Source organism: Prionailurus viverrinus, chromosome E3 (genome assembly GCF_022837055.1).
Source record: "Prionailurus viverrinus isolate Anna chromosome E3, UM_Priviv_1.0, whole genome shotgun sequence".
Classification (NCBI taxonomy): domain Eukaryota; kingdom Metazoa; phylum Chordata; class Mammalia; order Carnivora; family Felidae; genus Prionailurus; species Prionailurus viverrinus.
This window is the reverse complement of record NC_062576.1, coordinates 6,914,141-6,926,612: the sequence shown is the minus strand read 5'-3', so window position 1 is coordinate 6,926,612 and position 12,472 is coordinate 6,914,141. Positions and strand designations below refer to the sequence as shown.

The window sequence follows — 12,472 nt, the reverse complement described above, 5'->3', positions numbered from 1 at the left end:
CAGCATAAGCCTGACTCAGGGCTCCAACCCATGAACTACAAGGTCATGACGTGAGCCAAATCAAGAGTCCGCGGACTGAGCCACCAAGGCACCCCTATCTAAACTATTTTTTAATTTTTTTTTTTACATTTATTTATTTTTGAGACAGAGAGAGACAGAGCATGAACAGGGGAGGGGCAGAGAGAGAGGGGGACACAGAATGGGAAGCAGGCTCCAGACTCTGAGCCATCAGCCCAGAGCCTGACACGGAGCTCGAACTCACGGCCCGCGAGATCGTGACCTGAGCTGAAGTCGGACGCTTAACCGACTGAGCCACCCAGGCGCCCCTAAACTATTTTTTAATTAGAACATTTCTTCAGCTCACATGGACATTTTAAGTTTTAATCTCCTGGGGAAATCTTTCACTATACCCTCCCCATCAGCCATGGCTGATTATGTCTACCTCTGGGTCATACAAATGTACTGTGCATACATGCAAAGTATTACATTCACCACCCTGTCCTGTAAGGATTTAAGTGTCTAACTCTCTTAGGAGCCTGAGGATAGAGACTATTCCTACTCAGTTTAATACCTATGGAGTCGAGTACGATGCCTTGGCATGTTGCAGGTAACTCTACAAACCTTTCTTGCATAAATACCACATTGATAGATGACCGTTTACCACTCATCGTATAGTTGGACCTTTTTCCTACAACTAAAGTTACAAAACTTTTTTCACAGACGATGTGTTTAAAATATGACATTCAAGTTGTAAAATAAGAGTGTCATTTAGTTCTGTTAAGCTGAACGACTATAAGCTCCACCAGAACGGTACACACGCACCCGAGCGTCTCTGGAAGGGGCAGGACGGCAAACCACCGAGATGGGTCTCACTCCTCCTGGGCGCCTAGAGAGGCTCCGGAAATGCCCGGGAGGGGTGGGCACCGCAGGGAGTCGGTGACGCACATCCGGCAAGGTTTTATTCGTACTTTTGGTCACCTGGCGCCGCGGGTCGTGGTTGGACTAACTGCGGGTAGGAGGAGTACCGGAGGGGGCCGGGCCGGATAGGCCCCGCTTGAGACGGGACAGTGGGGCCCGCCGCTCGGTGAAGGTCCGATGAGTTCCGTGGCTTTTTGCAGGGTTTGCTGTCTTATCACTTGAAGGCAGAACTCCGGAAAAGTCAGCACGTGCTGGAGAAAGATGAGTTCGAGCTTGACCGCGAGTCAAGTCAGTGACGCCGAGGCAGGAGCCTGGATGGCAGCTGGGAAGTCTGGGGTCGCCGCGCCGTCTCTGCGTGATGGACTTTTGATAGTGAAAGTGGAGGAAGACTCACCCGGAGGTCAGGAGTCGGACCTGCCCGCGGACTGTCAGGATTCCGAAAAGTCGCGGCAGCAGTTTAGGCGGTTCCGTTACCAGGAGGTGGCTGGACCCGAAGAGGCGCTAAGCCGGCTCAGGGAACTTTGTCGCCGGTGGCTGAGGCCTGAGATGCATACGAAGGAGCAGATCCTGGAGCTGCTGGTGCTGGAGCAGTTCCTGAGCATCCTGCCCCAGGAGCTCCAGGCCTGGGTGCGGAAGCACTGCCCGCAGAGCGGGGAGAAAGCTGCGGCCGTGGTGCGCGCTTTTCAGAGAGCGCTTGATGGGGCCTCACGCCAGGTGAAGAGTGAAAGTGTTCTGGTGGTAGGGGTGTGAGGAATAGAGGTACACGGGATGCTAAGAGTTTCAGGCCTTTTTTCCTTGCTACATTTTTGAGCTTCAGGGTGTACATGAAACTTTCTTTCTGTAGTGACAAATCTATCCAGGAAATGATCTTTGAGTTAATAGACTTCTGAGCACAAAACCAACGTGGGAGTATTGTCTACCCATTGTAAGATCGCCTCTTGTGTAACTAGATTATTTGCGGAAGAAAGGTGTCAGGATGGAAAGTGGCTTCATGTCGTTAACTACTTAGCAATAACTGAGCACTTTGAATGTGAGGTTCCCTTTTTGCTTTTTAACAGTTTGGCGACCCCCTCCTACAATTGATAATGGTACCTGGGAGAGTGGAGTAGGGCTGTAATGGAGGTAACTAATCATGCCTGTGTGATGAAACCTCCATAAAAATCCCAATAGTGTGAGATTCAGACAGCTTCCAATTGGTGAACACATCCATATACCTGGAAAGTGGCAAACTCCCAACTCTACGGGACAGAAGCTCCTGTACTCAGGACCCTCCCAGACCTCATTGTGTGTCTCTCCATTTTGCTGTTTACTGTATCCTTTATCATATCTTTTTGTAATAAACTGGTAAACCTAAGTGTTTCCATCAGTACTGTGAGCTGTTCAAGCAAAGAATTTAATTGGTAGGGGGAGGTCATAGGAACCTTTAATTTGTGGCCAAGTCGGACAGAAATTGTGGGTAACCTGGAGACCTACTACTTGAGGTTGGCTTCCAAAGTTGGGAGGGGTGAGTGGTCTTGTGGGACCAAGCCCTTTACCTGTGGGATCTGACTGTATCCAGGTAGATAGTGTAGAATTGAGTTACACTTGAAGACACCTAGCTGGTATCACAGAATTATTTGATGTGTGGAAAACCCCTATATGTGGTGTCAGAAGTGAAGAAGTATTGTAGTGAAAGTATTCAGAGTATTGACAGTAGAAGAGACACACAGAAGTGTGATTTTTTTTTTTCCTTTACCAGGAAGCAGAGGAGAGGCTCAGTTAAAAAACAAATGTTATTATACTCAGATTTAGAAATAGGAGGCACAGCACAACACTCAGGACTTCCTGGGAAGGACACCAGGGGTGGTCAGGAGGCAGAAGACTGGAGCAAGGGGAAGGTTTAGGCTAGCACCTCTACTGAGGTTTCCCAAGGAAACACACAGGGCAGGGGGATCTGTTTAAGATTGGTTGTTCTGGATAATTTCAGCATGCTCTAACCTATAGGGTTGGTCCCCAGTTGCCCTGAAACCTGGCCCTAGGATGATTAAGGCAGAGTAATGTGGCATCCTGGAGTGTATATGCCAGATAAAGGAGGTATTGCTTGAGATAAGCAGTCTTGGCTGAGCCCTTTGCTCTAAGAATTGGCTAGCCCTGGGAGGGGCAGTCTCCCTAGACAGATTTTTAACATACAGAAAAATTTTAAATGTATTTCCCTTTCCTGTCATTTAGTGAGAGATCCTTGAAGTCAATTTGTGACCCATCACTAGACAAACATGTTCGCACACCAATGTTAGAACCTTCCCTTTCTACTGTGGCTTTACCTTCTGTGAATGGTCAACTTCCATTTAAATAAGTTATCTCAAAATGTCATCTTGCCAGATAATTATCTTATTGTGCAATGTTCAAAGGAAGGGAAAGTAGATTTTACTGAGCATCCGCTGTCAGGGAGGTACCTTCATCTTCTTAAATTTATGTCCATTTCACGCACGAGGTAACCGTATCTCACAGCCAGCACTGGAATTTGGCACTTTCTGGTTACCTGTACATTTTTAATCTGTATCCGATTTCCATTTTGATAAATCACAGTGATATAACTCAAATGAAGATTTTGCTCTTACCCCAAATTAGTGTGGATAGTCCACAGAAAGAAAGGCTTTTCAGGATTGCAAGAGAATTTCAGCCTCTGTCTTTGTTACTCTGAAACTCCAGTTAGTACAACACTCACTGGAACAGACTCGACAGCCATGGTTATTACTTGATTCCCAGGGCTTCCTGCTCAGGGTTTGCAGACTCCTCCGGAGTCTGGCCTCATCCTGAGATTAACAGTCACTTATGCTGTCCTGGGACAGCAGGTGCTGAGTGGAGGTCTCGTGTTGTTTCAGGAGTTGGTGAAGATTGAGAATGTGGCTGTGTCTCTAAACTGTGAGGAGTGGGAGCCTCTGGACCCAGCTCCGAGGGAGTTCTGCTGGGAGAGCGCACAGGAGGATCATAGGACCTCGGTCTCACTGGTCTCGCCGAGTAAGTGCTGGCTTTGTTTCTAGCTGTGTGTGATCTGTCTCTGAGCCAGTCACACACCCATGTTGAGAGCCATGGAGTCTCTTTTGTGACCCCACTGGGACCTTGCTGTTCTGTATTGTTAGGTGAGAGATTCAGCTTTTTATTTTGGTTCATTTTAAATAAAATGCATACAGAAAAATACAAAAAATATAACAGGCACCTTATATCTACCACCCAGGTTTATCATATTTTAATATTTGGCCCTAATGGCTTCATTCTCCCTCCCTTCCTGCCCCCCCCACCCCACTGAGAAAAAAATGTAACATCTAACTGTAGATGAAACTCTGGATACCCTCCCTGAAGCTGTTCCCCTCACTCTTTCTTCAGAGGTAACCAATATCCTGATTCTGATACTTATTTCCATGCATGTTTTATATTTTCTACATGTACATGTAGCTACATGTGCACATTACGTGTGCATTTTCTATATGCAAAAATGTGTATATAAACTGTATATGAACATAAATACATATACTTGTAAACATATATAGTATTTTTAAATATTTTGATGCTGTATAAATTATATTGCTGTATGATTCTTCTGCACCTTGCCTTTCTTTTTTTTCCCCATTACATTTTTGGGATTTATCCATGTTGGCACATGTAGCTCTAGTCCACTCATTTTAACACTTATATCTTTCATTGTATGACTTGTCCAAAATTCATTTATCTACTGTCCTCCATCAGTGGACATCAAGGCTTCTAGTTTTTCACTGTTACAAATAGCATTGCCTCGAACATACTTGAATCCTTCTGTGTTCATATATAGGAACATATATAGGAAGTATAGAGAATAGACTTAGGCGTGTTTGCCCATCTTACTGTTCAGAAGGCAGGAGTGCAACCAGTTTGTACTCCTACCAGAAATACATGAGAATTCTTCCTTCTCTACATCCTTACTGACATTTGGTGCCTGGCTGATGGCGTGATGTCGCAACACGGTAGCTCACGTGTTCCTTTTAAAATGTTACGTCATGCCTCTGCTCAGAACCTGCAGTGGCTCTCTATTTCATGCAAAGGAAAAGCCTGTGTTGCCTAATGTGACAAGGCCCCGTCACCCTGCACACCCCTCTCCTACGCTGCCCCTCACTCATTGTGCTTCAGCCCCACTGACCTCGCTGTTCCTTGACCATGGCAGGCATCCTGCCTCCTGTTCTTCGCTCTATTTGATCCTTCCACCTGGAATATTCTTTTTTTTATATATTTATTTATTTTTGAGAGAGAGAGACAGTGTGAGAGGGGAAGGAGCAGAGAGAGAGGGCTACAGAGGACCCAAAGTGGGTTCCACACGGTCAGTGCAGAGCTCGATGTGGGGCTTGAACCCACGAACTGTGAGATCATGACCTGAGATGAAACCAAGAGTTGGACGTTTAACCAACTGAGCCACCTGAGCGCCCCTCTTCCTGGAACATTCTTCCTTCAGATCTCCACTAAGCAAACTCTTTGACTTGTCTCCAGTCTGTGCTCAGATCTCACTTTTCAGAGAGGCCTGACCTGACTATCATCTTTAATAGTGCAGTTTGCCTTTCCACTGTCCCCTTCTCCCACACTACTGTCCCATCCCTTACCTTCCTCAACTTGGTCCACAGCATTCATCACCCTCTGACGTCCTATAGAATTTACTTTCTGTTTATCTATTGTCTGACCACCTCTTCTAGAATGTAAACTCCACAAGGGGAGGGGTTTTTGTTTGGTTCTAATATATCCCAAGCAGTTGGAACAGATAGTGCTTGGCAGGTACTCAATAAATACTAGTTGGGTTAATGAATGAATAGCATCTTCTTGTTTTAACTTACATTTCCCTGATTGGTTCTGGGTTAAATTTTTTCAGATTTTTTTGGGGGGGTGGGGGGGGAGGCATTCTGTGAATTGTCTGTATCCTATCTCCCTTCCTTTCCTCCATTTTTTTTATTGCTTTGTGGCAGTTCTTTATATTTTCTGTATTAACTCTTTGTTATTTTACTATAAAGTAAGCTAGAAAAAAGAAAATGTTATTAAGAAAATTGTAAGGAAGGGAAAATACTTTTACAGTGCTGGACCAACTTTACCAAAAAATTCTGTGCATGACTGGGCCTTCACAGGTCAAACCCTTGTTCAAGTGTCAACTATAGTCAGGTTTTTTGATCTTTTACTTTATGGTTTGTGTTTTTCCAACCTTTGGAAAATACAAGGCCCTTCTCAATCTTGATTCCATCTTTGCAGAGGCAACTTTAATATCTTTTTTGTGTTTTTCACTGGTATTTTCATATTCCTAAATAGGATGCTTATTCTGCTAATTTTCCCCCGATTTCAGGTATTACCTCTTGACTGTCTGCTGAGGGAGACGGGACCATGCACACATTTAGCAGTCTGTAATTCTCTCATTATAGTTAAATCAGTTCTTTTGCATATTGATACAATATTTCAATATCCTACCCATGTAAATACTACCTGTAACCTGTATGATTACATGTCTTTTATTTTACAACTTCTAATTTTCTCTGGAATTAATAATGCCTCATTTTGCACGTGCTGCCTTTCTACCTATTGAACACCAGTCTACCCACAGTCTCCCTGTTAGAAATGTAAAACTGTATGTTCAAATGTATCAGGTATGCTATCAGTTTCATAGTCCCCTTGGAGGAAGCCTCCAGAAACTTCTGCTCCAGTGTGAATGGGCTTCCCTCCAGGCCTGCCACACAGCTATCGTCCTAAGAACCTTCTTTGACTATCACTCTGGAATTCCTTTTCTCTTTCCTGGACCCCACACCATTCTCTTCCTAGGTTTACCCCCTTCGATTTGATGGAGAACATCTTCCAGTATCTTCCAGAGAACATATTCTTGGGAGCTTAATTTTTTGAAAGTTTGCCTGAAAATGTCTGAAAATGTCTCTATTCCTCTCCTACATCCAGATCATGGGATGGCCAGATTCCCCATTAGAAATGATTTTACCATTGAATTTTGAAGACTGAATTTTCTAGTTAGCTTGCCATGTTGCTACTGAGAAATTGGATGCCATTGTGATATTTTATCCTTGGTGTGATCTGTTTGTTCGAAAGCCTTTAGGCTCTCTTCTTTATTCCTGCTAGTATGAAGTTTCAGAATGGGTGCAGCTTAGTGTGAAGGAGGGTGTTTTTTTTGTTTTTTGTTTTTGTTTTTTTGCATTCATTGTTGAGTAGTAGGTGGGTCCTTGTAACATAGACACCCACACTTTGAATTCTGAGAAATTAAAAAAAAATGTTTGAGAGTGAGAGAGACAGAGCATGAGTGGAGGAGGGGCAGAGAGAGAGGGAGACACAGAATCCGAAGCAGGCTTCAGGCTCTGAGCTGTCAGCACAAAGCCTGACCCTGGGCTTGAACCCACAAACCTCGAGATCACGACCTGAGCCGGAGTCAGACGCTTAATCGACTGAGCCACCCAGGTGCCCAAGAAATTTTTTATGGTATTGTTTTATCTGTCTGTCTTTCAATCTATCTATTTTTATCTCATTATTTTTTTCCTGTTTTCTTTCTGGGATTTCTGTTCATTGGATGTTGGAACTCATGGACTGATCGCATCAGGTTCTTCTCTGATCCTTCTCATTTCTTTATCTTTTGTTTCACATTCTAGGAGATCTCCTTAGCTTTGTTTTCCAGCTGTTAATACTGAAGTATTTCTGCTCTCATTAATATTTTCAGGAGCCTTTTCTTGTTCTTTAAATATTCCTTTTCTTATAGCCTCCTTGTTTCCTGGATGCAATATCTTCTCTTATTTACCTGAGAATGTTAACTGTAGATCATTAGATTTTCTGTTTTACACATTGCATGTTTCCTCAGCACTTACATTCGAGGTTTTCCTGAAATGTTGGTAACTTTTAACTTTCCATTTGTTTTTGTTTTTGTTTTTTAATTTTTTTTAACGTTTATTTATTTTTGAGACAGAGAGAGACAGAGCATGAACAGGGGAGGGTCCGAGAGAGGGAGACACAGAATCTGAAACAGGTTCTAGGCTCTGAGCTGTCTGCACAGAGCCCGATGTGGGGCTCGAACCCATGAACCGTGCGTGAGATCATGACCTGAACCGAAGTTGGATACTTAACTGACTGAGCCACCCAGGTGCCTCTAGGTCCTCTGTCTATTTTTAAATTGGATTGTTTATTTTGGTGTTGAGTTGTATAAGTTCTTTATATATTTTGAATATTAATACCTTATCAGATATATCATTTGCAAATATCTTCTCTTATTAAGTAGGTTGTCTTTTTGTGTTGTTAATGGTTTCCTTTGCTATGTAGAAGCTTTTTTTTTTTTTAAGATTTTATTTTTGGGCTGCCTGGGTGGCTCAATTGGTTAAGCGTCCAACTTCAGCTCAGGTTATGATCTCAAGAGCCAGCTCAGAGCCTGGAGCCTGCTTCAGATTCTGTGTCTCCCTCTCTATTTGCCCCTCCCCTGCTCGCACTCTGTCTCTGTCTCTCTCAAAAATAAATAAAACATTTCAAATATTTTTTTAAAATTAAAAACAAAAGATTTTATTTTTAGCTAGACTCTACACCCATCATGGGGCTCGAACCCACAATCCTGAGATCAAGAGTCACACGCTCCACCAACTGAGCCAGCCACATGCCCCCTGCAAAAGCTTTTTTTTTTTTAATTTTTTTTTCAACGTTTATTTATTTTTGAGACAGAGAGAGACAGAGCATGAACAGGGGAGGGGCAAAGACAGAGGGAGACACAGAATCTGAAACAGGCTGCAGGCTCTGAGCGGTCAGCACAGAGCCCGATGCGGGGCTCGAACTCACGGACCGTGAGATCATGACATGAGCCGAAGTCCCGAAGTCGGATGCTTAACCGACCAAGCCACCCAGGCGCCCCGCTTTTTTTATTTTGATGTAGTCCCAATATCTTATTTTTGCTTTTGTTTCTTTTGCCTTAGGAGACATATGTAGAAAATAGCTGATGTCAGAGAAATTACTGCCTATGCTCTGTTCTAGGAGTTTTATGGTTTCGGGTCTCACATTTAGGTTTCTAATCCATTTTCAGTTTATTTTTGTGTGTGGTGTTAGAAAGTGATCTGGTTTCATTCTTTTACATGTAGCTATCCAGTTTTTCCAACATAGTTTATTGAAAAGACTGTATTTTCCCCATTGTATATTCTTGCCTCCTTTGTCATTGATTGACCATATAATTGTGGGCTTATTTCTGGGCTATTCTGTTACATTGATCTGTGTCTATTTTTATTCCTGTACCATACTATTTTGATTACTATAGATTTGTAGTATATCTTTTTTTCTTTAAAAAAAATTTTTTTGGGGGCGCCTGGGTGGCGCAGTCGGTTAAGCGTCCGACTTCAGCCAGGTCATGATCTCGCGGTCCGTGAGTTCGAGCCCCGCGTCGGGCTCTGGGCTGATCGCTCAGAGCCTGGAGCCTGCTTCCGATTCTGTGTCTCCCTCTCTCTCTGCCCCTCCCTGCTCTCGCTCTGTCTTTCTCCCTCTCTCAAAAATAAATAAACATTACAATTAAAAAAAATAAAATCATTTATCTTGAGGAGTGGTTCATGGAGAATGTTAAAAAGGTTTGGGAGGGTGCTTATTTTTTTGCAGGCACTTGCTTATTTTACTCTTGCACCAGCATGAAATGTCACCCTTTTTTCTTTCTTTCTTTTTTTTTTTTTTATTGTACTTAAATCCAAGTTCTTTAACATATAGCGTAAAAACGGTTTCAGGAGTAGAATTTAGTGATTCATCCCTTACATATGACACCCAGTGCTCATCATAACAAGTGCCCTCCTTAATGCCCATCCCCCATTTAGCCCATCCCCCCACCCACCTCCCCTCCAGCTACCCTCAGTTTGCTATCTATTTAAGAGTCTCTTCGAAGATGTGGAGAAACAGAAACCCTCTTGCACTGTTGGCGGGAATGCAAACTGGTGCAGCTGCTCTGGAAAACAGTGTGGAGGTTCCTCAAAAAATTAAAAATAGATCTACCCTATGACCAGCAATAGCACTGCTAGGAATTTACCCAAGGGATACAGGGGTGCTGATGCATAGGGGCACTGGTACTCCAATGTTTATAGCAGCACTTTCAACAATAGCCAAATTATGGAGAGAGTCTAAATGTCCATCAACTGACGAATGGATAAAGAAGATGTGTTTTATATATACAATGGAATACTACTTGGCAATGAGAAACAATGAAATCTGGCCATTTGTAGCAACATGGCTGGAACTGGAGAGTGTTATGCTAAGTGAAATAAGTCAGGCGGAGAAGGACAGATACTGTATGTTTTCACTCATATGTGGATCCTGAGAAACTTAACAGAAGAGTGGGGGGAGGGGAAGGGGGAAAAATTACAGAGAGGGAAGGAGGCAAACCATAGAAGACTCTTAAATACTGAGAACAGACGATTGATGGGGGTGGGGAGGGGAAAGTGGGTGATGGGCATAGAGGAGGGCACCTGTTGGGATGAGCACTGGGTGTTGTATGGAAACCAATCTGACAATAAATTATATATATAAAAAGAGTCTCTTACGGTTTGCCTCCTTCTTTTTATTTTTAAATGTTTCAGGTTTGGAAACCAGAACCGAGAACAAAGACTTTATTCCAAAACAAGAAATTTTAGAAGAAGTAGAGCTGCAGGGGCAGCTACAAGAAGGGTCCCACAGGAAGGCTCCCCCTGGATGTAGTGACACTGGTGAGATAGGGGTAGAAAAGCAGTCAAGAAATCCCTCATCATTGAAACTGGAAAATTCTCCTGAAGAGGAAGGACTCCCCCGCACCGCAGATCTCAAGAATGGTCCCACGGAGGAGGGAGACTTCAGACATGACCAACTTGGGAACAGGGCCAGAAGTTCAAACTCTGTTCTTTGTCAGCACGTGCAGGCCACAGGGAGGCCCGTTGACCACAATGACCTGGGGGACAGTTGTATGCAGAGTTCAGAGCCGGTAAAGCATCACACAGTGAAACCTCCCCGCTCCTTTGACAGCGAGGAACAGCTCCACAGTGCAGACCTCTTTAAGACCCAGCGACACTTCCGTGAAGAAAGGCCGTATAAATGCGGGAACTGTGAGAAGAGTTTCAAACAGCGTTCTGATCTTTTTAAACACCAGAGAATCCACACGGGGGAGAAACCCTACCAATGCCAGGAGTGTGGGAAGCGCTTCAGTCAGAGCGCTGCCCTGATCAAACACCAGAGGACACACACGGGCGAAAAGCCCTACACCTGCCCTAAGTGTGGGGACAGCTTCCGGCAGAGCTCCCATCTCACCCGGCACCAGAGGATCCACATAGGAGAGAAACACTTCGAGTGTCACGAATGCGGGGAGACCTGCCGTATTTCCAACCGTTTTAGACATCAGAGAATTCACAAAGGGGAGAGACCCTACACGTGTGAGGAGTGTGAGAAGAGCTTCAAACGGTGCTCAGACCTCTCTAAACACCAGAGGATCCACACTGGGGAGAAGCCGTACGGGTGTTCTGTGTGTGGGAAACGCTTCAGCCAGAGTGCAACCCTCATTACACACCAGAGGACTCACACTGGAGAAAAACCTTACAAATGTCTTGAATGCGGGGAAAGCTTTAGACAGAGTCCACACCTTATCCGACACCAAAGGATCCATAGAAATAAAGTCCCACTGTTTTGACATGGCTGCTGCTTGGGCTGTTTTGGTGTGTGTGTGTGTGTGTGTGTGTGTGTGTGTGTGTGTGTTTTCTGTTGTCCAGAAACGACATCCTTTGGCATTTGGAGTATGTCAGTCATTTGTGGATCGTATTTCCATGGGCATCACACCCAAGATAGATCAGTCAGTAGGTCTCAGTACCTACTCTGAACATCACTGTGAAGCAGGAATGTGTAAGTGGGGAGCCCTTCCAAAGGATGAGGGGGTCCCATGGAAGGGCCTCCCGATGACATCAAGGGCTCACTTGTAACAGTTCTGTCCTGGTCTCTTCTCTTTTCTTACCTCTGCTTTCAGACCAAATCTTGCCCACTCCACTCACTGCCCTGAGAAATATTTGTGACACTTAGAATTGTCTTTCTGCTTTGATGGTGGACAGGATTTCAAATACATGATGATCCAAAACACCGTGTAAAGTTTGGTACATACAAGACACACTCTATATTTTTTGCTTTTTTAAAAATGAACTTTGCAGAGTTTCTCTTTCTTCCCCATTCTAGGGGTTCCATTTTATAAGTCTTGTTGATTTCTTTTCAAAAGAGAGGCAAAGGGAAACCCCACCCAAATACACCTACAAATTCCCATCATTGTATCCTTTTCTAAGCTTATTAAATTAAGGGCACTTTATTTGAGAACTTTTGGTTTTTGATGAAAGTCGCATTAAACCTTTTGGTACGCTCTGTGTAGGGGAGAGGGAGGGAGGCTCTTGTGATAACAAATAACCTAAAACATGTTTTTTCTGTCAAGCCTTCTTTCTTTTTTCTTTCTCTTCTTTCTTTCTTTCTTTCTTTCTTTCTTTCTTTCTTTCTTTCTTTCTTTCTTTTCTTTATGAGAAAGAGAAAGAGAGAGATGGAGAGGGGCAGAGAGAGAGGGAGACACAGAATCCGA

At 43.8% G+C, this 12,472-nt stretch overlaps 1 protein-coding gene across 2 annotated transcripts; it reads left to right on the top strand.

The window, feature by feature from the left end:
• Positions 1 to 983: 983 nt before the first annotated feature.
• Positions 984 to 12,211, top strand: ZNF394 (zinc finger protein 394). 2 transcript variants are annotated; one of them, XM_047837797.1, is made up of 3 exons: positions 984 to 1,632; positions 3,780 to 3,915; positions 10,476 to 12,211. In XM_047837797.1, the coding sequence occupies exons 1-3, from the start codon at positions 1,180 to 1,182 to the stop codon at positions 11,549 to 11,551; spliced, it is 1,665 nt and encodes a 554-aa protein (XP_047693753.1). In that variant the 5' UTR covers positions 984 to 1,179; the 3' UTR covers positions 11,552 to 12,211. The 2 variants fall into 2 exon arrangements, with proteins under 2 accessions (XP_047693753.1, XP_047693754.1); XM_047837798.1 differs by lacking the exon at positions 3,780 to 3,915 and having other exon boundaries at positions 10,476 to 10,673.
• Positions 12,212 to 12,472: the final 261 nt, after the last annotated feature.

Coding starts and splice junctions, on each gene's coding strand:
- ZNF394 (XM_047837797.1), top strand. CDS start 1,180: ATGAGTTCGAGCTTGACCGCGAGTCAAGTCAGTGACGCCGAGGCAGGA. Junction 1,633..3,779: donor TTGATGGGGCCTCACGCCAG/GTGAAGAGTGAA, acceptor GTGTTGTTTCAG/GAGTTGGTGAAGATTGAGAA. Junction 3,916..10,475: donor GGTCTCACTGGTCTCGCCGA/GTAAGTGCTGGC, acceptor TAAATGTTTCAG/GTTTGGAAACCAGAACCGAG.